At 51.6% G+C, this 26,720-nt stretch overlaps 1 protein-coding gene across 1 annotated transcript in view; it reads left to right on the top strand.

Annotated features, from left to right (window-relative positions):
• The first annotated feature begins 268 nt into the window (after positions 1–268).
• CAPN2 (calpain 2) overlaps positions 269–26,720 on the top strand; it is a 47,626-nt gene continuing 21,174 nt past the window's right edge. Inside the window, exons 1-5 of the mRNA XM_074316953.2 lie at positions 269–745; positions 5,433–5,502; positions 24,024–24,142; positions 24,758–24,891; positions 26,020–26,188. Coding sequence (XP_074173054.1) covers positions 509–745; positions 5,433–5,502; positions 24,024–24,142; positions 24,758–24,891; positions 26,020–26,188 — 729 coding nt within the window. The 5' untranslated portion in view covers positions 269–508. The remainder of the gene's footprint in view (positions 746–5,432; positions 5,503–24,023; positions 24,143–24,757; positions 24,892–26,019; positions 26,189–26,720) is intronic.

The raw sequence follows: 26,720 nt of genomic DNA, 5'->3' as shown, positions 1-26,720 counted from the left end.
CACGTATACAGAGCTGTTAGGACACGAAGTCCAGGCCCAAACGATGGCAGCTAATTTCCTCTCCTCGACCTCACTCCCTGATCTACTGACTCACAGGGTGTTTCCTGGCGAGTCACCACTGCCACAGCCTGGGTTTCACCCATCCTCGATCCCCGGGAGGTGGGAAGTTAGCTATCAGTTTTGGCTAACTTTTGCACCCGGGAGCCACTGTGTCCGGTGCCAGCCGGCTGGGCCATCCCAGAGCCGTCCGCAGGTGGCAGCACCGGCCTCGCGGTCCCTCCCGCCGGCGCTCTGCAGGCCGCGCACGGGTAGGCTGCGTCCCGGGCCCGGCGCCGAGCAGGCCGGGAGCGGCGAGGCCACACCCCGGCGGGCGGAGGGCGCTTCCCCGCTGGTGAATCATCGCCGGCAGCGGAGCCCGCAGTCCCGTTGCCGAGTGCCGGGCCCAGCCTCGCCCCTGCAGTGCGCAGCACCCGAGACCTGTACCGCGATCGCCGGTCAGCCGGGCACCATGGCGGGCATCGCGGCTAAACTGGCCAGGGACAGGGAGGCGGCCGAGGGGCTGGGCTCGCACGAAAGGGCCATCAAGTACCTCAACCAGGATTACGAGACGCTGCGGGACCAATGCCTGGAGGCCGGGACGCTCTTCCAGGACCCCTCCTTCCCCGCCATGCCGTCTTCCCTGGGCTTCAAGGAATTGGGACCCTACTCCAGCAAGACCCAGGGCATCCAGTGGAAGCGGCCCACGGTAGGAAGCGCGGCGGGATGCGAAGCAGGGCGGGTGGGGGCCCCGAGGCGTGGCCGCACAGGGCTCCCGGCCAGGGAGGACCGGACAGGGGGTCCTGGAGAGCGAGCCCGCCCCCGGCCGCCCCAGCCACAACCCTCAGCCGAGCGATCGCGCCCAACCCCAGGCCTGGCCCGTTACCCCGTGCAGGGCAGTCGTGCGGGTACGCTCCCGGGTGGACCGCGTCCACAGAGGGCGCCTGTTCCCTCTTCCATCCACGGCACTTCGCTGGACACTGCCCTCAAATCCCACTAGCAGTCCTGCCAGGGTAACCCCCTGTGAAGTTCACAAAAACTGGGGTGACATACGGGGCCTGGGGAACAGCTTTTGCTGGACTCCATTGTGGAGATGGTGGAAAGCGGGGGAGGAGGGCCTTCAGGAATGGAGAGTGGGAGGCAACGTGGGTCCAGGAAAAGTCAGTCTCGAACTCGGGTTCTCTGGACTTCAGAGAGGGGAAGTCCACAGCCTGGTCATTTCGTGACCAAGGATGGTCTTATGCAGTCCTGCTTAGAGTTAAGGCCAGTTTCTTGTTTATTTTAACAAAGGGGAGCTCAGAAGACCTCCCGGTACCATTCACACTGGTGATCAAGGACAGGGGAGATACAGCGAAAGACCAGTCCCTCATCATTCCGCTGGCCCAGAATCCCCCCGGGGAACCTCAGCTCCCTCCAAGCTGCCTGGTCCCACCCCCGCTCTGTCCTGCTTGCCCTGGCAGGTCTTGGGACGGCTTGTTCCCTAACCTGGTTGGCCATCCCTTTCCCATGGAGCCCCTGCTGGCTCCACCTCCTATGGGACACCTCACCGACCTTCCCTCCCAAACCTAAACATGGCTTCCTGGGGAATCCAAACTCTAGATCCCTGTTGTGAATAAACATTCCTGACCTGCTTGCGGTCCTCCGAGCCTCCCCAGCCACCTTCTCTGTTACCCCAAGCCCCGCTCATAAGCAGCAGGTGCAATAGCAAGTACCACTGGCCAGGACTTGAGCACTGGAGTTCATTTGGTGCAGACCTACTGGGTCACCCTCCCTGAGCCATCCAACCTCTTTGCTTCCATGTCTTCATCTCAAAGAAGAGGTGATGCCTCAGTATGTTCCTCTTTTCACTGGCTCTCAAGGCCCAGCCACCTTCAGTTTCTCCAAGGTAACATTCTTTCCTGCCGTCTCACCTGCCAGAGATGTTCTTTCCTGGCTTTCTGGAATCTGGTTAACTCTCATTCTTTGGGATTTAGTCAAATGTCCCCTCCCCAAAGCTACCTCTCTTGACCATTCTCAGCAGCCCCTCCCCATCTTGTTATTCTGTATCCCTGAAACCTGCTAATTTCCTTCACAGCATTTTCACCATTTCTAACTTTTCACCATTACCTAGATTTGTTTGTCCTTCTGAACGGCGGGGACCAGGTGTGCATTATTCACCCATATATCCTCAGTCTGGCAGCGTGAGTGCCTTTCACAGAATGCATTCATGCATGCATTCATTCATTCAACTATATTTATTGAGTGCCTAGTATATGCCAGGCACTGTCTTAAATGCAGGGGGGGATACATGCATGTGTGAATAAAGAGACGGTGACGATTTGTGGAACGAGTGAATGAATGAATGCAGTACTGCAATGAGCCTCAAATAGTTGTGAAAGTGATAAACAAGAGAATGTACTCACCCTACATTTGTAGAGCACTTTACGGTTTACAAAGTGAATTCACATACTCATTTACTTATTCTTTCATTCATTCAATGAGCGTATATCGAACACCTAGTATATGCCAGTCCCAGTGCATTTAGTTTCTGCCTCTAAACTATTAAAAACTGTATGTAAACTCCATGCACTGCCTTCTCGCGATGCATGTAGTTTCACTAGGGGCTGGTGAAGGGAGACAGACAGGTCACCCAGTAGTTGGAAATGCCTCGGGACAATAGAGGGGGAGAGAGTTCTAGAGCCATTTCACTGTGGGGAAGGCTGTGCACTGCACAACCAGCGGGGGTGGCTATTATATTCCCATTCAGCAGGTGAAGAAATTGAGGCTTGGGGTGGTTAAATATTTGCTCAAACAGGTGTCCAGGGTGGAGCCAGGACTGTGCTCAGTCTGTGGACGTTTAGAGCCCACAGCCCACGACGGCCCTCTCTGCCTCCATCCTGCCTTCTAAACACCGCTGTGGTTGTGGTCAGGCCAGGGGAACAAAAATGTGTCCCCTGGATTCAAACATGAGCAAATCAATGGCGACTGTAACAGAGCGATTGCAGGTGGATAGGATTTCAGTGGGGTAGAAGCCAGATGTCTGTAGACTCCAGAGTAAGGAACCGGAAATGAAGGGTATGGTCCAGTCGTTTCAGAAGGGAGCCTTGTGGAAAGAGAGGAACTATGGGAAGTAGAGTGGGACCTGGGCTTTGTGAGGCTGTTGTTTCAGATGACAGTGTGTTGTATGTTGAGTCACTGGAAAGGAAGGGACTAACGACAAAGGCTGGGAGGAGGTAATGGAACAGGGTGCCTGAGGAAATGAGAGTAGAGGAGGCAGAAGGGCAGGCGAGCCAGAGGGACGGCCCCTCCTCAGAGAGGGGGTTTTCCGACACTGGTAACAGAAGGCTCCAGGGGTGGGAAGGGGCCTGAAGGGGAAATGGCTAACGTCACTGGTGCAGGGCACTGGTGCAGGGCATGAGGAGAAAGCCAGCGCGATCCAAGGATGGCACCAGTCAAGTCCAAGCAAGGACAAGTGCTGTGAGTCCTGAGATAACCAAGCCTCAGCGAGCTTTCTGACTTGCGTATCCTCAGCTGGCTGAACTCAGCCTCAACCCTGCCTCTATCTCCTGCCTCCAAGTTCAGTGAGGATCATCATCAACTTCTTATAAAATAGTAATAATAGGAATGATAATAAAAATCATAAGTAACTTTTATAGTGTTTACCAAAGCACATTTACTTAGTTATCTCATTCAACCCTCTGTGGTAGGTACTGTTGTCATCACCATCCCCATTTTACAGATGAGGAAAGTGAGGCCAAAACAGAACTTGCAGGGTCATCGAACCCATATAATAAATGGCCGAGCCAAGACTCAAACCGAGGGGTCTGAGTCCTAAGCCCAAGACCTCAGCCCCTTTCCTCGGCCTGTTACATCCATACTTAATCCCATACTCTATATGCTGTGAGCACGGTTCAGTTTTCTGAAACATTTCTAAGCGCCACTATGAACTTTGCCTTCGTCAGAGAGGCTGCCAAAGATGCGGCCCAGTTTCTGAAACATAATGGAAAAATCCTTCTGGGGAAAGTGCTCGCCACACTGAGGATTGTCAATATCAGTGTTGGGCTCCCAGCACCGAGCCCAGATCCATCCACTGCATAAGTGCTTGGCTGGCAGGCCTCAAATCAAAAGCTGGCTTGTTGTTTCTTTGTCCCTAAAATCCCCCAAACAGACTGGCCTGAGCAGGGAAGAGACAAATGCAGATGCATGAGAGGAATGTGCTTTGGGGCAGGTGGTGGTTCCAGAAGAGCTGCGACCTAAGCCCGGGATGGACAGGGGCTAGATCCGGGTCTCACCCAGGAAACACTTCTGCTTGGCAGAGAGGGGCACACCAGGGGTGTGGGGTGGAGCTCCTACAAGGTTGCCCAGGCCTAGAGAAACCCAGATGGATGCCCCGACTTCCTTTGTGGCTTTGGGTGGGGCTCTGTGGAATCAGGAAACACTCTGCTGAGAGGGCTGCTTCACAAAGGGGCCAGATTTGTTTAAGGTTGGCTTCTATCAGGCTACTTGTGGGACTCTGAGGTTTTAACACCCTTAGAAGCTTCTTAATAAGCAATAGAGGCAGCACAGGAGCAGAAATAGTATATGCTTTGCACCAGGGAGTCCACACCCCGGTGCTTTCTCTATCTTAGGAGCAGTGTCACTTTGGACACTTCTGCTTGGCCTGTGTCCTCACCTGTAACATGGAGACAATACTCATCTCTTGTTCCGAGAGGGCCCCGTGAGATAAGGCATCACACACATCACTGACAGACAGCAGGCTCACGGCCCGTGGACAGACCCAGAAGGCTAGATTCATTCCCCGGCCCTCAAACACAGGGCTGGGGAATGTACCACCATCAGCACCGCCTGACTGCACAACTGAATACTAAGTTGCAGAGTACAAATACGCTGGGACTCAGAGTCGCAGGGATGAGTGAGGGCTGGCCCGGGAAGGAGGGCACTGTGGAGAAGGTGGCAGTGAGTCTTGAAACATAAGATGTAGAAAAGGAGAGAACAGCGTGGGAAAGGAAGGAATTGCATGCAGGCAAACAGCTGACGTGCAGGGACAGAGGAGAGGGACTCGCGTGGTAGGTAGAAGGATTCTAGTTGTGGACGACTCGACGCCCAGCACAGGAGGCCGGACTCCATGCTGCTGTGGCCCTAGGAAGTAGCGTGATGACGTTGGCTCTAGGCAGGTTGGAGCATTGGGCAATGACGCCCCTTCTCAGCCAGGAGTGGCCCCCCACACCCATCGGGACCCACAGAGCGGGGGTCAGAGAGGGACCCCCATGGCAGTCTAACTGTAATCACAAAGCTTTCCCTGGGGGGTGGGGGTGGGGGGGAGAACAGGTCTGATGCACCCATTGGGAACCGAGATGTCCTAACTGGCAAAGCGCACGCCTGGTGGGTTGACAGCACTTTGTGGGTCTCATTCCCAGGAAATCTGCGACGATCCTCAATTTATCGTTGGAGGAGCCACCCGCACTGACATCTGCCAAGGAGCCCTGGGTAAGTGATGGCATCGGCTGTGGGCTCTTGTCTGCAAGGGGTGAGGGATGATCTGGGACTTCTCTCCCTTCCCAAGCAGCTTAGTGATTTCCATTTCCAGAAGCTTCCTGGAATTTCTTGTCCCCTGAGGGCCTCGTGCTGAGGTACACAAATGCACAAATGTTCACTGAGGCTTCCTGTGTCCCCTGCATTGGGCTACTTGAGATGTTCCCCCTGGAGGGGCTTCTGGGCCACCCCATGGTCTCTGTACTCCTGGGGCCAGTACGGCCAGTGGCCCATGAAACAGTCAGGCTCTGGGCTGAGGGCCAAGTGGGAAGACAGTCCCGGCCAGTGACAGCACTGCAACATCAGTTTCTCTGGGGTACAGGAACCAGAGTGGTGACTCAGTGTGAAGAAAAAGGAAACCCTAATTAATGCTGGCTTTTGAGAGGAAGTTAGAGTACCTGGGTATTCTCAGTGTTTGCAAGACAAATCACCATAGCATCACAACAGTGGGATGCACTGCTCACTGTGGCAAAGGCAGCTGTGACGTTCATTTAGATAAGATTCACTGGAGCGGCTGAATTGCAAATTTTCTCTGTGAAGCCGAGCCTCTGATTTCTTACTGGATGGAGTGCCTGCTGAGACTGGAGCCTGCAGAGCCTCCAGCTTTGGTATAAAAGCTCCCAGGCTTCTATGAAGAAGTCTCACCAGTGGGGCGTGGGACCACTATTTAAGATTCTCATAGAATCCACTCTCGATTATTTGACCTATAATAAATACGGCCTATGATTGCTGTAGGAGACTATTTGCTCCGTAAACCAAATCTTTGTTTCCTGCCATCAGCTTCATTAGTAACAAAAGCGATCACCTTGAATTGTACTTCCTTTCATGGCCCACCTAGCAGAGATTGTGATACTCAGATTAATAACAGCTAATATTTACTGAGTGTACACAGTGTGCTGGATGCTAAGCTATGATAACAAAGTCTCTCAGGTGCCGTGATTACAGCTGCATGGGTTTCAACTGCACGGGCCACTTATATGTGGATTTTTTTTCAATAAATACAGTAAGTGTATTTTCTCTTTCTTATGATTTTCTTAGTAACATTTTCTTTAGTGTATTATAAGAACACAGTATATAATGCATATAACACAAAATATGTGTTCATCGACTTTATGTTGAATCGGTGAGGCTTCCGGTCAGCAGTAAGCCATTAGTAGTTCAGTTTGTAGGGAGTCAGAGCTATACACAGATTTTCAACTATGTGGTGGGTCAGTGCCCCTAACCCCGACGTTGTTTGAGGGTCAATTACATTCCCATTTTATAAGAAAGGACGCTGAGCTCCTGGGAGTAACCTGTTTAAGGTCTTCCCACAGCTGAAATGGGGGCCTGGGATACATATGCAGACAGTCAGACTGCAGGCCTATGTGTGTTGAAACCCTGAGCAGATTCCCGAGAAGGGGACCTGGAAATTTTTCAACCCTGGGGGATGTGAGGGCAGCTGTGTGAGTCATTAGGCAGGGCATCCTGAGAGCCCCATAGGAAGTGACTCTCAGGGAGAACATGACCCAGGGCTGGGGGTGCGGGAGCGGGGGAGGCAAACCCCAGCTGCCTGAGCTGAGCCTCTGAGCAGATTCCTGAGATGCCTGAGGCGCACATTCTTACCTGAGAAAACACACCTCCCATTTCCTGCCTTCCCAATCCCACGGAAGATAGAAGCCTGGGGTCCTTGGGCGTCTAAGGTGGGTGCTCCCGGAAAATCCACTGGTTAAAGAAAATGGAAGTTAACAGGGCTGAACATTGATGGAGACTTTGACCAATACTGGGGGCTTTGGAGAATCTGGAGACAAGCAGGGCAAGTGTCACACCTGGGCTAGTACAAGTGCGGCAAGTGTCACAGCTCAGCTAGATTCCACTCCCACACTAAACACCTACTTCAAAGTTTAATGACATAGTAAGGGCCAAATTGCAAGTAACAGATCTAGGATTTAAATCCTGTTTAAATACTACCAGGCCATTTGGAGAGGAGAGAGGCAGAGCTTACATTCCTGGGGTGCAATTCCCCAAGGTAGGCACCAAATCAAATAGAAACAAGTATTAAATCTTCTTAAAGCCTCTCAGTAACTGGTTGGCTATTCCTGAGTTGTTTTTACACCATACGGGCCATTTGTTCTCTTGGCCTTTTATTTTAGAGGTACTGGTTAGATTATAGTCTGCGAAATGTGGTTGAACTCTCACCCTGCTTTTGGGCTTGTTAAGTGATGGGGTGGTGACTGTCATCGAGCCCCAGGAGGCTCAGGAGCAGCAGGAACAGCGGCTGTGGCAATGACACCTGAGCACATGACCCGAGATGTGAGCCGAGGCTCTGCCCTTGGGAGACCATGGGCAATGGGTCCTCACTTGGACCCTCAGTCTCTTCTAAAAATGGGAGGGAGAGAGGGTCAAAGATCCCCTAAGATGTGGCACTGAGCTATTCTACAATCATTCCTCATGCGTGACGCTGAGTGTAACCTTGTGCTGGAGGGTTAGAGCGTAACAGTATGCAACTTGTGTAGCATTTTTCATTGCATTAGCTCATGGAATCATCCCAACTCTAAGTAAATATTTTCACCATCATCCCAACTCTAAGTAAATATTTTCACCCCCACTATGCAGATCAGAAAACTGGGCGTGGGATGGAGGTGGGGGGACATGAAAGGCCACATAGCTAAAAATTGCCAAAGGAGAGAGAACTTTGACCTGATTTTAAGTCTTTGTAAGATTTTCACAGCCCCAGACTCTCTCTGAGTTGCCATGATGCTGGGATGAGGGAATGGGGAGGTGAAATTCTCAAAGCAAAATTCATTTCCTTACCTATGTTTTCAAGCCTGAGGCTCACTCAGTTCTCCACCAGTGAGCCTGGGTGGTACTACCCTTGGACTTGTGCGTCCCGTTGCCCCCCCACCCAGCCTTCACAGCACTGCCCAGCAATGGTTAATCCACCAACCCCCCCACCCTTTCCCCGGAAGGACTGAAGCCTCACCAAATAATTCAAACCATGTTTGCAGAACTGTCCTGACAATGAGCGACTTCCAATGCAGGCCTTGGAGTCAGCGAAGAAAAATCTGCCCATCTGGAGGAAGGGCTGGAGACTCAGGCTGACCCGGCCACTAAATATGGCTCTGTAATTGCTGGTGACAACCTGTTCTTACAGGTGATTGCCACTTGGAGTGGCCCCCAGGGGCCCAGGAAATTCAAAGGCTGAGCTCCTCCTATCTTTAGTTTTCACGGGGGGGGGGGCCCTGCTGAACTTTCTCCTCTGCCCTGCAGCCCCCACCGCCCTCACAGCTGCCCTGGCCTGGTGCCCCCACCCCCAACTGAAGGCCCCTGGCTTCCTGGGGGATGGCTCCTAGCCAATAACACTGTCTAAGCTGTGAAAATAGAAGAGCCACATTTCATTGTAACCTGGCAAATGTTCTCGAGGCCCCTCAGGTGGGTCACCCTGACTCTACCCCCCCCCCCCAAAATCACATGGGCCCCCAGACTTTGGCTCCAGGGTGCCCCTCCCCACAGCCCAGTTTAGAAGAGAGTGGGGAGGGACAGGCAAAAGCCTGCCAAAAACATCACAGAAGTTTCTAGTGCCTGCTCCCTCCTCTGCTTACTAGCCTGGGCGACTTTGGACAGGTTACCCAAGCTCTCTGAGCCTCCGTTTCCTCTTCTGTATAATGGGAATGATGCTAATACTCCATTCCCAGGGCTGTGGTAAAAAGTGAGAATAATAGAGGTGAACACGTTTGGCAAACAGTAGACTCTTGAACAAGTTCAAGGGACCGTGATTATTACTGAGTCCAGCTACGTGAAAAGTCCCTTTGTGAAATCATAGAAGAGAGAAAGGATGGGCGAGAAAGGGAAAAGGAAATGAGATGGGCTGGAAGGCAGGTCTTCGTTTCTAAAAACTCAGACTCTAAGGATGGAAGAACCAACAAGAGGGAAGGGCAAACTGGGCGCCTGTATTTGGGCAACCACAGATTGTAACACGCGGAGGAAGGAGAAGTATATGAGATAAACATAAAGAGGGCAGATGCACAGTCTTCAATTTTAAAAATGGAATTTCTAAATGTTTTAAGTAATTTTTAAAAAGATTTTTAAATTATAATTTAAAAAATCATTTTATAATAGATGTCTTTTTAAATTTTTACAATTAATGCACAATGTTGATACATTATCAATCAAAGTGCATGCTTTAGATTCCCTTCATTTTTACCTAACGTCCTTTTTCTGTGCCAAGATCCCATCCAAGATACCACATGATATTTACTGGTCATGTCTGCTTAGGCTCCTGTTGGCTGTGATACTTTCTCATCCCGTCTCTGTTTTTGATGACTTTGACAGTTTTGAGTACTGGCAGGGATTTTGCAGCATGCCCCTCTACTAGAGTTTGCAGCTGCCGTTAAAAAAAAGTGCACGTAGTTAAAAAAAAGGGGGGGGGGACTAGAAAGTAAGTGTTGACTGGTTTGATGAAGAAAGTAAATGCATTCTTTTCACTTAAAAGCAGTTACCTCACTACCAGCTCCAGCCCCGCCCCCGGCAGTGGCCCCGCCCAACCTCCTGGAGCAGATGCTGGTGCCTGACTCATTTCCTCTCGGCTTTTCTGGTTATAGATGCTCATTCACAGCTTTTCTCCCCTGGGGCTGCTGTGGTGCTCCCAGCTCCCTTTCCTGCTGCATCTAAGACAGTCTCAAACAGGACGGGGCTGAATCGTGAACCATGGTATTTTACAGAGGCCCCTGTCCTGCCCTGGCTGCCCCAGCTGTGGCCATCACACAGTGGGGTTTCCAGCCTCATCTGAGGCCTAACAGGCACGTCTCTCCTTGGTTGTCTCAGACCTCCCCTCTCAGGGAGTCGGAGCATGGAATCCTCCCAGAAGAGTGCCCCCACTGTCCCCCACACTGAAGCCACCGGGTGCCCCGGGGGAGTTTACAGGGTTCCACCTGACAGCCCCTCCCCCCATTGCCTATGTATGGATCACAGTGTGACCTTTTATTTGTCCAGCTGCTCCGAGCCCAGAGCCGGGCCACACGCTGCGGCCTCAGGCGCCTGGCTGTGGGATGCAGGGTTGGATCAGACTTTCCTAAGGCCCCACTACTTCAGACAGTCTGTGACTCGGAAATATGCCACCTTCTGCCTGGCCCTGGCCCCTGCATCCCCTCACACTGGGCTTCAGCTCCTGTTTCGGGTTCCAAGGCCTCAGGAACCTTGCTCAGGTCATCCCCCAATGGCAGTACGTTGGGCCCATCCTCAGTTTTTCTCCCGCATTTTTGCTGCCCCCGCCACAGGGAGATGGTTTTTCCAGGAAGTCAGGGAAACAGATGCACTCCTGCTGTCCCTCCAGGAGGTGAGGGAGGAGGGTTCTAGTGATAGGAATGTCACAGGGGTCTCCAAGGCAGGGTGGGGCAAGGCTCCCCCTCCTCTCCTGTGAGGCAGGGGTAAGGGGAGAAAGGGCGGGAGGGGTGAGGGGGGAAGGGGAAAGTGGGGAAGGGCAGAAAGGCGTGGATTTGACTGTGCCTGCAGGAAGGTACCCTGTCTGCTGGAGTCCTGCAGTTAGAAACTCTGACACCAGGTGCTTCCCTCCTGGTCCAGGGAGCAGCTGAGGAGAGAACCGGGGCTCAGCTGCCTGGCGGGACTCCCTTCTGAGAGTCCAGTAGTCACCCACGTTCCATGTGAGAAGGACCCTCAGGTCTCGGCATCCTCATCCCCTTCCCTCCTTCCTTCTCCCTTAGGGCCCTCCTCCAGCGGGAGCAGCAGGGGACACGGGGTTTGGGTCCTTCACTCTTGCTCCAAGTCGTGTGTGCAGTTCACAGAAAGAGGCTGAACGGTACCCAGGGCGGGATGTGAGTTGAGGGGAGCATCTCCCCTCCACAGCCGCTGATATAAATGAGATGGGAATTCCGGTTTGGGGGTGCCCTTTTCTGGGCTGCTGCCAGGCCCTGAAACAGTCACAGAAGGGACAGCCTCTGTGTGACTCATCAGCCACCATCTCACATGCCCCAGCTCTGGGCAGGGTGTGTGCTTCCTCTACAGAAGCCCCTCCCCACCAGCTCCCAGGGGTGGCCCTAACGTGGCTCCTCAGGACTTCCGTCCCCTCCCTTCGAAAGCTAAGGCTCCGGTGGCCTCCTTGCCTGGGCTGCGTGGGCCATGAGAGATATGTAGTCCCTGTCAGAATGTCTCATCTGCTGGAGACTGTCAAATACCAGTGTCAGGAAGGGTCACCTGTAGCCTGAAGCAGCCTTAATATCTTGGTCTGGTTATCATTTCTCTAGCTGTCACCATGGAAAGAAAGGAACAAACCCCAGAGGAATGAGGCTTGGGACAAGCAGGGTTTCTGACCTCAGGACTGTTGATCCTTGGGGCTGGCTGGGTAATTCTTTGTTGTGGGGCCGTCCTGTGTGCGGGGGTGGGGGGGGTGGGGGGGGACGTGGAGCTACATTCATTCCCGACCTCTGCCCAGTAGATGCACGACCCCTCCCCAGGCATGACAAGCACAAAGGTCTCAGATATTGTCCTGAGTCCCCAGAGTGGGGGTGGGGGTGGCAAAAATGCCCCGTGGAAAACCACTGCTAGAACAAGGGGAGTGAAAAGTAAATGTGGAGACATGAATAAGTACCGTGGGGAGAGGGGAGGGTGGTCACTGGGGCACAGAGCCCATGTCGGGACCTGGTGAAGGGGATGGGGACGGCTAGTGAAAGGGATCCCCCATGGGCAGGGGCAGGGCCAGTGGCAACTGGTAGGTGAGCTGCTGGAGACGAACTTCACTCTCGTCCAGTGGCTTCACTGAACCCGCCACAGTGAGGAGTACACGTCAGAGAAAACAACCCTGAATGTGTAGCCTGGACGCATTGCTGGGATATCTGACCGTGTGGGAGAGGCGCTCAACCCTTCCACCCGGAGACACGGCAGCAAAGGGGGACATGGGGCCCTCCCTGCTTCTGAGGACTTGTCCTGGGCTGGCTGTCTCATCACTTACCAGACCAGGCGTGGGGAGCGCACCTCAGGTCCTGGGGTGCCCTGGGGAACTGCAGAATAGGGGGGCATCTGGGCATCTTGGCACGGCATCCTGACACCGGCATCTCCCCGGTGTCAACCCCCAGAGGGACAGACTCTGGTAGTTAGCGGGTGCAGCCTGTGTCCCTGGCAAGGCAGATTTCAGGAAGGTCCCTGTCTCATTACACCCCCGAAATCAGTGGCTTGAAAGAGCAACGGTGTTCTCGTTCGCTCTCGTGGTTCTAAAGAATGAGTGGGTTCAGCTGGGCGACTCTCAGGGTCTCTCATGCAGTCAGACGGAGCCAGTCCTGGAGTCCTGTGAAGGCCCCTCGCCCGCATGTCTGGTGTCTGGGCTACAGACTGGATCCGCTGGGGCTCTGGGGGCTCTCTGCCTCTTATGTGTCTCTTCCAAGGAGGCTTTGAGGTAGCTGAACCTCTTACGTAGTGGCACGTCCCGAGAGAGGCTGGGAAGCTGTCTTGCCTTTTATAACCCAGCCTAGGAAGTCACAGAGCTCCACTTCTGCCACTGAGACAGGTGGAGGCCCACCCAAGTACGTTCACGGGGAGGGACACAGATTCCAGCTCCTGAGGGGCAGTGACAAGGTTCTAGAAGAGCATATGAAACCAGAAATATGGTGGCCGCCATTTTGGGAGGTGGCACAGTTCTCCTAGTGGTTCCCACGGAATAACGCCCTGCTTGCTCTTTACCAGTGGTGACGAGGCTGCTCAGACACTGGCCATCACAGTTGTGCGGGTATGTTCTCTGGGACCTCCCAATATGTAGGCAGAGGGACACTCAGCTGGCTGGGCCCTCTGTGCCAGCTTCAGGACTTACCGACCAAGCATTCCTGAGACGCTGCCAGGCCCAGGAGCCATGAACGCACAGGCCAGCCAGCTGCCTCTGCTTCCTTTCAGCCAGCTCAAAGGGTGCCTAGGAGAGAAGGAGCAGTGGGTCAGGACTTCAGGCAGAAGAAAACAAAATAAAAACACAGGACTTTCTCTACACGAGACTCTTGCCTCTGCCTCCTCTCCTCACATCCATCCAATCCTTTCCATTCTGGGTCTTTCAGACCTCATCAAGCCTCCTCCTCCTGGCCCCGCCACTCCAGGGCAGGCCTTAATTCTCACCTGGAGTCCTACTCTGGGTGCCTACCTGTCTCCAATCCAGTCTGGACATTACTGCCAGAGGCCCTGCTTCAGGGAGGTGACAGCCCAGCAGTGGAGATGAACAGTTAAATGGACAAATTAAATATAAGTATTGATCATGCTATAGGAGGGGTCAGCTGGGATGCAGAGTGAGGACACCACTGGAGGGGGACAGTAAGGGGTTACGAGGGGCCCCCGCAAAGGCCAGGACTGAGTCCCCAGGATGACAAAGGAGTGAGGTGGGGAGAGGTGTCCTGGGCAGAGGAAGCAGGGAGCAGAGTATGTACTTCCCCAGGAGGGAGTGGTTCGTTCTGGAAAGTGCAAGTATTTTATTGTGCCTGGAGGGTCTGGTGCAGAAGGGAAAGTGTGAGAAGAAACCTTAGCTTAAATTCCCTCTCAGTCCTGCGCTGGTGGAAGTCTAACCTGCTCTCTCCAGCCTCAACCCTTCTATGCATCAGCACCCCCACCCAACCCTCCCCTGCTCCCGGCCCCTCCTGCGCCGGGTCACACCCCTACACATTTTGAGTCTCTGCACTTGACCTTCCCTCGCCCTGCATGTGCTCCCCACCCCACCTCCACCCTGCGCCTCAGGACTAGTCTATGCCCCCCTCCTCTGCGCCTCCCCACCCACCCACCCCACCTCGCCTACAGCCCATCCGCCCCATTCGGACCTGAAGCCTGGTGCTCACTGCCATGTTCTGTGATGGCTCGTTTCCTCGGCGGTCCCCATGCTGGCTCGTCGGGGCCATTCTTCTCTAGACCTAGACCAGGCCTGGCCCCGCGGGATGAGTGAACAAGCAAGCAGCTGGAGATGAGATGGGAGAAGAAAGAGACACATGGACGCCAGAGTCAGCACAAGGACAGGTGCTCAGAGGCTTTCAGGGGCGACGCGGCCCAGTCAGGCCACAAGAGTGGAGAGAAGCCACAGTGAGGGGTGCTGAGGCCAGAGTGGGCTTTCAGGAAGTGGGGGGCAGGCCTTGGGCTCCGCGTGCTGTTTCTCCAAGATGAGGAGCTTCCTCAGCCAGCATTTCTGAAGTATGTGCTTGTTAGGACGTATGTGCTTGTGCACACGTGTGAGTTTTACTTCACGGAGCCCGTGCTCCACTGTGACACGGGCCTGCCTCACAGAACTTGGACTGTCAACAGGCCACTGTGCTCGAATGTGACGAAGCGATGGCGGGACAGGTGGGGCAGAAGCCCAGTACATCCTGGGTTTGCTGCTTCACTTTCCTGTCTGTGGAGGAAAGACAGTGGTAGTGCGTGGGAAAGGAGAAGACATACAACAAATATTATGCTCCCATCTTGGAAGAACGCCCAGCAGCCACAAATAGTCATGACCAAGCCATATACCACTCACCCCCCACGATGGGCCCCAGGTGACCCACACAGCTGACCTTCAGGACACATACAGAGGCCTGGGGAGCACAGCTCTGGAAATTTACTGGCAGGGCTGTGTATGAATTTGTCTTTTCAGAAGAGGGCTCTGGAGCTTAAAGGAGCCATTCATGAGGTCTGCTTGGGAGAGCCGTGTCCTCAGAGGGGGTCTGGCGGGCCCCTGAGTGCGTCCCTGTGGAGGGAAGGCTGGGTGTGTGTGGTGTGCTCATGCAGGAGCCAGGATGTGGGTGAGGCCAGCTGGAGACAGTGAAACCTTTTAGCACAGTGGGCTCAGGTTGCCTGAATCCAGAAGGTGAGGCAGCTATGCTTAGTGACCCCCAAAACCCAACTGGAACCTCCTTTTCCCAAGCAAAATAGAAGGCGAGGCAGAAGTCTGGACTTGGAGGGGAGTCCCTGGGGGCCCATGAGCAAAAGTGGCTTAAGTGAGCGCAGCAGGCACCCATGGGTGGGCCAGAGAGAATGTCACTAAATAGTCATTGAACAAATGAATAAATTAATGCATGAATATTTTTCTGCCATAGGCACAAAAGCAGTAAAAATTCAGGGCAAAAACCCACAGCCAAGGCACGCTGGGAGAGAAGGCGATTATCCAGCTGCAGAGCAGGAGGTGGTTTGGCGCTTAAGGGACCCTCTTGCCTGGTGTTATGTGAGGGGACAAAGCAGGGAAGAGACTACAAAGCCAGCCTCACCCCAGGGAGTGGTGGCTCTCAGGCCCCCTCATCCAGCACTGAGGGAAGTGAAGGGGGAATGTCCACAGTCCCCAGTGAGGTTCCCTCAGGCCTGAGGGGTTGGGGGGGGGCACCACTGCAGTGGTCACTCTTGAGTTTTGAGTAAATTCATTTGTACCTACAACCTCATCAGTTCTCATCCTCTACCTGTATTTTCTCATCATTTGGACACCCCCCTCCCTTAGTTCCCAAGTGTTTGCTGAGGCTGAGGCTGAGGAGACAGGCCCCACATGCATTCAGCAGGTCCCAGGCACCCCCTTTCTGTGGCTCCCCTCCCGCCTCATTTCCATCTTGATGGGACACACCCCTCCCACCCGCCATCATCAGCTGTCACCTTTTCCTTTCCGGGACAAGACAGCCAAAGGTGGCCAATGTGACACAGAACTCATCCTCAGTCGAGACCACCTCTTCCAGCTCTCAGTTTTTTCCACTATAAAATGAGAACATAAAAACAGGCAGCACTTGTAGACACTGTGCTAAGTGCTTTATGTATTTTCTCCCATTTAATTCTCAATTCTGATGCATTTTATTATTATTAAACCCATTTTGTATATGAGGAAACTGAGGCACAGCGAGAGTAGGGTAGCCCGGGTCAGAGCCAGGAATTGAACTCAGGGCTCTGGCTCCAGTGTGTCTTAACTTTCTGACTCATCCTGAGAGAAGTGCATATATTCACATACATGCAAAATTAACACAAAATGTTTGGGGTTCCAGATCTCTGAAACCCATTCATGAACAGTGCCCTCCCTCCACCCCCACCCCAGTGTCCCTTTTTCATCTGATCTTAACCTTCTGAAGATATGTGAGCGCTGTCCCCCTTCCACAGCTGAGAAAACGTGGGTCAGAGAAGTTAAGGAGTGTACCCAAGTTCACACAGTTGTAAGTGGAGGGATCAGGATTCCAACCCGGGTCTTCTAACCACAGGCTCATCCCCACCCACCTCTGGCTGGGCCTCCTAGGTCTACCCAGGAGGTCGTTTCCCTCTCCTCCCTTCCAGTGTGGGGACGTCCCACAGGCTCAGCACGGCTGCCGGGTGCCCAGCAGCTGGGGAGCGGCCAACAGAGTCCACTGCACCCTGCAGCCTGCCTCGGTGAGCAAGCACACCAGTTCTGGGCTTACTCAGGACCCCCGTCCACCAGGCTGGCACTCCCGGTGGGAAGGGACCTTGCCTGTGATTGGCTGGCCTCCTCCCAGCTCAGTGCCCACAGAGAGGCTCCTGGGACAGTGCAGAAGGCTGGGCTCAGGGCCACGGGGAGGAGGTTGTACAGAAAGGGCCATTCCCAGGGGCTGGGCTGGAGGAATAAACCCGGCAAAAGGTGACGGACAGAGCAGCCAAGAGCCCAGAATCTGGGAGGAACCCCGAGAGAGTGGGGAAGGCGCTGGTGCCCAGAGGCTAAAGGGTGTATGGGAAGGTGACAGAATCAAGCGAGAAACAGGATGTGGAACCAGTGAGGGCAGTTTTTTGAGGGACCCGGTCATGAACGGGCCATGAATGCAGCCTCCAGTGAGACACGCCTTTTACAGGACCCAGAATGCAAAGCATGTCAGTGTGTACCTAAGTAAAGATAAAGGGGCAAGTCTGGCCTGAGGCCTGGACCACCGCCCCTGTGGGATTTCCTTTCCATCTCACTGGCTTTCCACCTGCCGTCCACCCAGACTCCCAGAACCCTACCTGTAATTACTGAAAAGCTGAGAGGTCTCCACACGTGACCTGATTAGCTCTGCATTTCCCAAAATTACTTGACCATAGCACTCATTTCTCAAGGAATATCTGGAAACTTCTTAAGGAGCTAGTTTCTACAGAACACACTTTTGTGGGGACACAGGGTTAAGTGAATTGATGGTTCTTATGGAATCTAGACCAATTATTATGGGAAACCTGTGCCAAAAAATCGGTTTCATTTAGAATAGTTGATACGAAGTTGTTTTTAACTAGAAGTAGTGGCATAACCATTATCGAGGGCAATACACTGGGGTTTATGGTAACGAAACCACAATCTAAGCACACAGAAGGACACATGTTGCTCTATTTAACAAATCATCCAAAAATAACTTCAGATCGTGAAGATACGAGCTACAAAAGGGGCCGTTACCATGTTCTTGTTTTCTTTTTTCCTCTTTTACATTCCCCCTTTTTGCTTTTTTTGCATATCACACATGCTGTTCCGCGCCCTGCTTTGGTTTACTTAATACATCTTGGAGCTCATTGCATATCAAGAATGCATCTTTGTTCCTTTTTGTGGCTGCACAGAATTTCTGTCCGGGGGATCATGATTCATTTCACCCGTCCTCTGTGGATGGATATTTAGTTTGTTTCCAGTCTTCTGCTACAACCAATGCTGCAGTAAGAAACCTTACACATCCATCATTTGCTCCTGTGAGTATGTCTGTAGGGCAGGTTACCGGATGGGGACTCACTGGGGCTCACTGATGACATCATCAAATTGCCTTTGACAGGCCTGCACCCATCTCTGCTCACTGACAGGCAGGAGAGGGTTTATCCCCCCACAGCCTCTCCAGGTGATCACACGCTTTGATCTTTATAATCTGAAAGGTGAAAAATGATATCCTAGTGTAGTACTGCTTTATGTTTCTTTCTGATAAGTGAGGGTGGGCACCTTTTAATACATCTGAGACATTAATTTTTCCTTTTTCCATTCACTCTGCTTATGTCTTTGCCCCTATTTCTACTGAGCTCTCATTTTCTTGTTTATATACTAGAAAGGTTTATATATAACTTTTGGCCTGGGACCTAAAAAACAGATATACTTCCTTGTTATTTTCTTAGTTTGACTTTGCTTATTATAATTTTTTTCACCATGTCAATTTTTTTTTTTACTTTAATGTAGTTAAATTTATCATTTTTAAATTGTATGTCTTCCAGGTTACAGTTCAATAGCCTAACTCCACTGTGAGATTAGAATAGAATTCTCCCATTGTCTCTTCTAGAATGTTTATGGATTTATAGAAATAACTACATTTATAATGTTATCATAATGTAAATATATGAAAATATAAATTACAATATGATATAAATTCATAAATAATAAATGTATAAATAATACAAACGGCTATTATTTATCATATTTATATGTGAACATAAATAAAATATTAAACTATGTATTTAAGATATATAATGTTAAATATTTATATATAAATATTCTTCCATTTAGAATTTGTCCCTGTGACAAGATGAGCTATAACCTGATTTTTTTCCAAATGGCTATTCAGCTGTTCCACTCACAAATTCTACTCACAAATTCCATTCGTCAATAATTTATTTTTATTAAATTCCTATGTTTGGAACTGTTTCTGGACTCTCTATTCTGTGCCATTTTTCTCTCAGTATACTCATACTCCAGCTCTGTATTATTTTAATCACCATAGCTTTACATGTGTTTTTAATATCTGATAGAGCTAAACTCCCTTCCCTTTTAGATTTTTTTCTGGCCATGCTTCACGTTTAGTTTTCCCTTATTTATAAACTTTAGAATCAGCTAAGTTCCAAAAAAAGCATCCTCTTGTTATTTTTATTGGGATTACATACATTTAAAGACTAACTTAAGAGGAAGTGGCATTTTTATGACGATGACTCTTTGTAGCCAAGAATATGGGCCACTTTCTAAATGGAGTAAATGATTGCCTAGCCTCTCCAGGCAGGACGGGTGCCCTTGGAGTCAGTTTATAAGGGTGAACAGCTGAGGAAGAACAGGGCCCACTAGCCAGAGAAACCCTGAACACTGCTGGGGAGAAAAGCTGTGTCAGAAGCCTCCTGTAACCAGATGAGGGACTATAACCAGACCCCTCCCAGAAGGGGGCCCTGATCTGTGAGTCGAGGCAGTTGTCCGGATTCTAGAACTGGCAGTGGGTCACACACAGATGCACCTTGAAGGAGCAGTGCCCTGCAGTCAAGTGACACAGCTCCAGCTGAGCTCGCAAAGGAGCCAGGGAAGACACATCCTAACTTGGCTTTCCTCCCTTCCTCTGATGTCCAGGGCTCCCCACCGGCCAAACCCCACCAGCAGCCAGAGGCCCTGGGAGCCCATAAGCTCATCCCCTGAGGTCAGCCCTGGGCCAGAGAGCAGCGTGTAGGCTAGACACGGAGAGGCAACCGGAGGGTACTGGGCACTCACCTCCAGCTCACTGCGATCCGGGCACTCAGGTCCCAGGATATGGCTCTGAGATAAATGGAGTAAACAAGGATTACACGGTTATCAACGGGTAACCATTTCTAAAAGGACTTTATTCCTGGGCAGGAGGGCTGAAAACTCGTAACAATTAGAAAACCCACCGGGAGAGGAAGGCAGGAGTGTCAGGGTATGCTGTTCAGTGACAGTCCCTTGAGTGGTCTGGTGGCCATCCCACCTTCACCTCTGCCAAAATTTCTTCTTGTGTGACTGGAGAACAGAACCACTCCCCAAACCCCCCAAAAAAGCACGAGAAAAAAATGTTTGTGAAAGTCAGGGTCTCTTACATAATTTAAAACCTACACACACCCGGATCTTTCTTTTTCGAGCCCCACCCCCCTGGCAACATTCCAGGACAGGCCTTGGTCCCTGGAAAGCACGTTCTGGGGGCTTTCCTGGAGCTCAAACCAGGTAGGAGCACAAGCGGTTTGCAGCACCGGTGTGCCACTCATCACCTGGCCCGTCCGGTACTAGCCTGGCCGCTTTCATCCAGACCGGACGTGACTGACCCAACAGGCTGTGCTGGGAGGAGACACTAGTGACCTCGCCAGCCAGGTCACCTGTACAGGAGCAAGTCACTGCAGGATTGTCCAGAGGAAAGGCTTTTCATCAGTCATTTTAGGGAAGGTAGATTGGGACCTCAATAGGGAGAACCTGGGATCTGAACCCTCAGAATGAGGCTCCACGTGATGAAGCTACAAGTGAGAACAGGGTTCCATGTGGGGAGAGGACCCGTATGCAGCTGTGGCCATACAGGCAGAGTGCGCAGGAAGGGAGTGAGAAAACACCCGTCCCAGAAGTCAGGACTTAGTTGAGTCACCGCTCAAGGACAAAAGTCCCCAAGACAATGTCCTGTGAATTAGAAATTAGCTAACACCTGTTTGCAAAGGAGACTGTTTAGGTGAGATGTTAAAAGCATGTGCTTTGTTCAGACAGACCTGATAGCCAAACCATTGTTCAGATCTTGTTACTGAGAAAGCTTTTATGAGCAGATAATAAATAAATCAAGAAATGGGCTGTGGGGGTGGCCGGTTAGCTCAGTTGGTTAGAGCGAGGTGCTGGTGGCACCAAGGTTGCCAGTTTGATCCCCTCATGGGCCACTGTGAGCTACGCCCTCAAGAAAGAAAAGGAAAAGGGAAGGAAGAAAGAAAGATGGACAGTGTCAGGGAATTTCCCAACTTAGTTAAAAAGTGTTTTGCTGCTTGGGGTGAGAAAGCGGAGAATCAGAAGTCTAAAGTAGAATTTCAAATGCTTCCACCTTGTTAGAAATCAAGATGTTTTTCTAGTGGCCTCTGTGTCTCCCTGAACTCCAGAATGTGGAGCGCTGATGAAAAAACTTTTTGAATCTTTGACTGCAAAATGCACCTACCTCTTGTTTCCTCTTGCCTTTGCTGTGATCTTAGAGCTATGGTCGTGGCTGTGAAATTACAGGCCATCCTTCTGTTGCCTTGGTGTGTTACGTCACATTGACACGTTTTAATATTTCGTGAGCCAATGGGTATTAGGGTTTTAAAATACAATATAGGATTTCAGGAAGCTGCCAGTTTGTTCCCCCTGAGTTTTAAATCGGAATTGCAGTTGGGTGGTCCTATGGGGACTTTCCCGCGTTAAAGGAATCAGATCCTTTTAACCAGAAGAAATCTCTAGCAAGGTATGGTTTTTAAACAAAACCCAGCATTTGGATTCAGGGGTTTTGCATGCGAGACCTGACAGTCATCTGTAGTATACAGACTTCCTGAGCTTTAATTTCTTCACCCCAAAAAGGTGGTAATGATAAGGATAATCATCTCACAAGATTTCTGCGAAGATCAAATAAAATCTGTAAACTGCAAAGTATTATACAAAATGTTAGCTACTTGTTAGGTTTTTTGTTTTGGTTTTTTTTTTTCAATTCCTGCTGGTGGAAAAGGCATAGACTACACGCCAAGAGTCCCTGCTCTTCTGCTTCCAGGACGTGTGACATCAACCAAGTAACTTAATCTCTTCATGCCATAGTTACGCCATCTAGGAAATGTTCTAGGATTATGAATCCTTTCAGAGGAAACAAGTTAGACTGGACTAAGAAGGGATGAAAAGAGCAACCTCTCCAAAGCGGAGGAGGAAACGAGGCGCTGTTCCTACCTGGGCGATCAGGAGAAACACTTCTGAGACACGAAGGAAGAAAACTGGAAGCACGGCCACTGATTTCTGGGATGTGGCAAGAGCATCCAGGTCTGGTGGTGAGTGGTTATCTGAGACAGGTGTGCAGTCAGCACTAACCTAGCTGTACCATGCCTCGCAAAACAAAACAAAACCAGCACCACTACCCGAAGCCAAGCCTTCATACATGCAGTCATTGTCCCATGAATAGCTGCACGGTCAGCTGTGACCTCCAAGACTACAAAAGCAGTTGACCCGTACTGCACACATGCGCAATGGAAAAGCTTCGACTCGGTATCATGGGCATAAGAAAAGGAAGGGAGTGACGATGGCCTCCTGGATGTCAGACACGGCTAGGCAGCCCTTCTGAGCATGCCCAGGGACTTGATGGGGACCCATAGGAACTGTGGGAGTCACTGGCCTCAGGATTTCTGCCACTGGAATCCCTTCCCTTGGACCCACTTTATCCACAAGTCTTCCTGCCTCTATGTGTTGACAGACCCAAAGCCAAGCATTTTGCAAGATTCGAAGAAGACCTCAAATTAGCTCAAGAAGAAATAAGAGTCAGAGGCATCTCCGGGTCCCCACAGGAGGGCTGAGGCCACGAGAAGACCTGCGGTGAGAGGAAGAGGAGTGGATTGAAGAGGAAGATCTCAGGGCCTCAGGAATCACCGTCACATGGTGAATTCGCCCTCCAGGATGGATAGTATGACAAGGTTGAAGTGGGAGAGAGGTGGATGCTTAGGAGAGGCCAGCGGTCATCTGTTTTATTGCTCACCTGGTCCATACCAAGTGGCGAATGGAATCAGGTGGGGGAAAGCCCCTGTAGGGAGATTTCCATCCCCATCAATCAGGGGCTCCTTGGTTTCTTCTCCACGGCCAGACCTGAAAGCTCTCACTGCCAAATTTCTCTGCAAACTGTTTAGTCTCAACATGTCAAAAAATGTAGTTTGGTGTATATAGAATCTGAGTTGACCCAAAAGGTTGTCTCAGAGATCTGACAGCTAGAAATACCATGCTTTTTAAATTTTTACTTGTAGCTGTTTAACTGTTGGTAGTCACATAATCTCCTAAGCCTTGTTATCTCAGCTTTAACATAGTACCATCCTCCTAGAGCTATTATGAGGAATAAATGAGATAATGGAAACTGCAGCTCTTAGGACAGTGGCTGGCAGATAGGAAGGCCTTAAAAAATAACGACTATTGCACAAGTGCCCATAGCAGTCAAGTAGCAGGAACTTGTAGCCCTATGTGATGGGTAAGGAAATGGGGGAGTTATCAATTCATGGAACAGAAAAACCCAAGGTAGGGCTGGCTTCAGGTACAGCTTGATCCAGGAACTCAGCCCTTGTCTCCAGCTCTTGGCCCCTCTTCCTCTGAGTTGGCTCCATTCTCAGACAGGATGCTCCTCCCACAGAAGCGAGATGCCTTCAGCTGCTGCAGACCACACATCATGACAGAGTCAATACAGTAGAAGAGGTCACCTGTCCACTCTTCCCAAAGCCATAATAACAGTCTCATTTCACCTCATTGGTTCTGGCTGGGTCACAGCACCTTCCCCTGAGCCAACCACTGATTCCAAGAGAATGCTATGCATTGATTGCCGCAGGCTGACCCCTGGCGTTATACCTGGCCTGGGCCCAGGCTTGGAGGACCCAGTCCAGCGATCGCAGAGTTCTGGGTCTTTCAGAGAACAAATTCCCCCATCACCATCCAACTACTGTCACAACATTTCCCCCTCAGCATTCCCCTCAAAGCATCACCCCAGCCCTACCTGCCCCTCACAGGAGGACCATCTGAGACATGGCTCTGTCTGTGCACAGCTTGTCTTAGGCTTCAAGCTCCCAGAGGCAAGGACCAAATGTGTAACACTCTCCTGACACTGAGACCCTTCTGATGAGAGCTCCTGGCACTGTGTTCACAGGTGACTGCTGGCTACTGGCCGCCATCGCCTCCCTCACCTTGAATGAAGAAATCCTGGCTCGCGTCGTCCCCGAAAACCAGAGCTTCCAGGAAAACTATGCGGGGATCTTCCACTTCCAGGTAACTTCATTGTTGGCCCAAGCTTTTCTTCATCAGGTCCTGGGGGCTAGGTCCCCTGGCTTGGCAGAGTTTGCACATTCCTGCGACCAATGCTGTTCTGCAAAGGACACTGAGAGACAGCAGGAAGCTCCCTGGCCTGCCCCTGTGAGGATGGCCATGGGGGCCTCGTAGGACACGCAAGGAGGGGCGTAGAACAGGGTGCTTAGTCCCCAAGTTTTTTTTAAAAAAGTATTTTTGGAGGTCTGAGACAAACTGTTAAAGAATTCTCACTCTCCTTTTGTGCTGGTAAAAGAGAAATAGTATTTTAAAAAGCATAGGTGCAGGTCAGAATGCTGGAGAGGTGGGTGTGGATTTGGAGGGAAGGACACGCACCTCTGTCCTTGGTTACTCAGTGAGGACTTGCCTGCAGGATGGGGGTCAGGAGAAGCATCTCCTCCCAGGAAGAGCTCAAAAGCTACACCAAGCCCTCCCTTTCTGCTCAGCTGACCCTGGGTGCCCCCTCTTCCACCACAAACAGTTTTGTAGGAAAAGAGAAGGCAGGAGGGAGCCAGATGCCGCTGAGGCGCCTCCTCCAGCTCACCCCATGCTACCCCCTCCCCTGCCTTTGTCCCCCAGTTCTGGCAGTACGGAGAGTGGGTGGAAGTGGTCGTGGACGACAGGCTGCCCACCAAGGACGGGGAGCTGCTGTTTGTGCATTCGGCAGAGGGGAGTGAGTTCTGGAGCGCCCTGCTGGAGAAGGCGTATGCCAAGTAAGTAACCATGCCTCCCACCCCCCGCCCCCACCCCCACAGCCTGCCCCCAACTGGCCTGGATGCTCAAAACAAACAGGAACGATGCAAGGACCACTGAGTAGCAGACCTGTTCTGTAGAGGCACTACTTTGGCCAAAATTGGGCTCTAAATTCAAGGAGCTAACAAAGGCAGGGTAGCTGGTCCCATCATGCACTGATAAATGACTGCATTTGCCATTTTAAACCAAATGCACAGGAACAAAGTCTGGTACTGAGTGTGCTGACCTTGAGAAGGACCTCTATTCTGCTGCCTTCAGGTCATGTTACATTCTGGTCAGCTAAATACAGCAACGAGTTTTTGCCAATGGGCAAAACCATCAATGGCACGGGTATGAAAATTATGGAAATCTGCCCAGAATATTTGGTGTCTCTGGTTAGGAATGGTTTCCCATACTCCTCCCAGCTGTGTCCTTCCTACACAGCCCAGAGTCCAGCTGTCCAGCGCTCAACACTGCACATTCTCAACAGGAAGGCCCACGTCAGCCCCCCTCCTGAACGGCCTCGTACTGGCCATGCTGCCTGGGTCCCGTCCATTCAAGTGACTGGCTCTAAGGCATGAGGGGATTTCTCTTTTTTACAGCCTCTGCCAGGCTGGGGGGCCAGCTGTGAGAATCTGGGGCCTGGGAGTGGCTTCTAAGTCACAGACTCAAATAGTAGAGTTAGAGAAAACACAGGATACCCACATTGGCAGTCAGGAGCAATACCCCCCACAGTGCCTACTTCTCAGGGATACGGCTCTAATTATTGAATTGTTATCCTTTCTGAAGCTCTAAATGCCAAACAGCTAACTGGTAGACCTCCCTTTTCCTATAAAGATGTAGAAAGAATCCATAAGGGAGGTTGGGCCAGATAATGCCCTGGGGCCTTCCAACTCTCAGGTTCGATGAGATTTTCAAAACCTTCACAAAGTGCCATGGAAACGGTATCTGTGGAATCGTAACTTGCCCTCATGGGCACCCTGAGTTGGAGACAAAGGCAGGAGAACGCGAGCAGAGCTTCCCTGGAGCATGACAAAGGAGGCAATAAGAAGGGGACACAGAGGCGGTGTCAGCACTAGGTGGCAGCATCATCCCTTCCTCTCCTGTAGGATCAATGGGTGTTATGAGGCGCTCTCAGGGGGCGCCACCACCGAGGGCTTCGAGGACTTCACCGGAGGCATCGCCGAGTGGTATGAGTTGAGGAAAGCCCCTTCAAACCTGTTCAAGATCATCCAGAAGGCTCTGGAGAAAGGCTCTCTTCTTGGCTGCTCCATTGATGTAAGTCCCGCCTCCCTCCCTGACCTCACCTCGGGTCACTCTAGCTGAAGCTAGCCTCCAACAGTGCCCAAGGAAACCCACTGCCCTGACTTATAGCCTTAGCCCATCCCCGTCCACCATATTGAGCAGCACCTGGAACCCAGAGGTTGCTAGGCAACAGCCAGGCTGTCTAGAGTACAATTAAGGGAGTGATGGTGCCTCCCACCCTCAGCCTCCTGTGAATCAAGACCCTGGACTACAGGTTCCCTGAGAGCCCCCTGCCCTCTGCTGGTCCCTAGGGGAGGACTGCTGGGGACACCTTTCCCCATCTGCAGGACCTGTGCCTGGAGCCCAGCAGCCTTCCCCTTCACGGTTGCTGGGTTAATGGCCTGTGGGAAGACTTCCAAAGACACGAAAGGAACCATGCCCTCATACTAGCCTTGCTGGCAAACCTCACCAAGGGATGGGAGGTGGGCACAATGTCTCCTCAAGGAGCCTGCAGGCAAAGGCTGTGCCCACTCCTGAGCCCTGTCCTGTCCAGAACCAGGTCACC

Source organism: Rhinolophus sinicus, chromosome 6, assembly GCF_057876585.1.
Source record: "Rhinolophus sinicus isolate RSI-liver-muscle chromosome 6, RSI-T2T, whole genome shotgun sequence".
In the NCBI taxonomy this organism is placed as follows: domain Eukaryota; kingdom Metazoa; phylum Chordata; class Mammalia; order Chiroptera; family Rhinolophidae; genus Rhinolophus; species Rhinolophus sinicus.
This window is presented reverse-complemented; position numbering and strand designations above follow the sequence as displayed.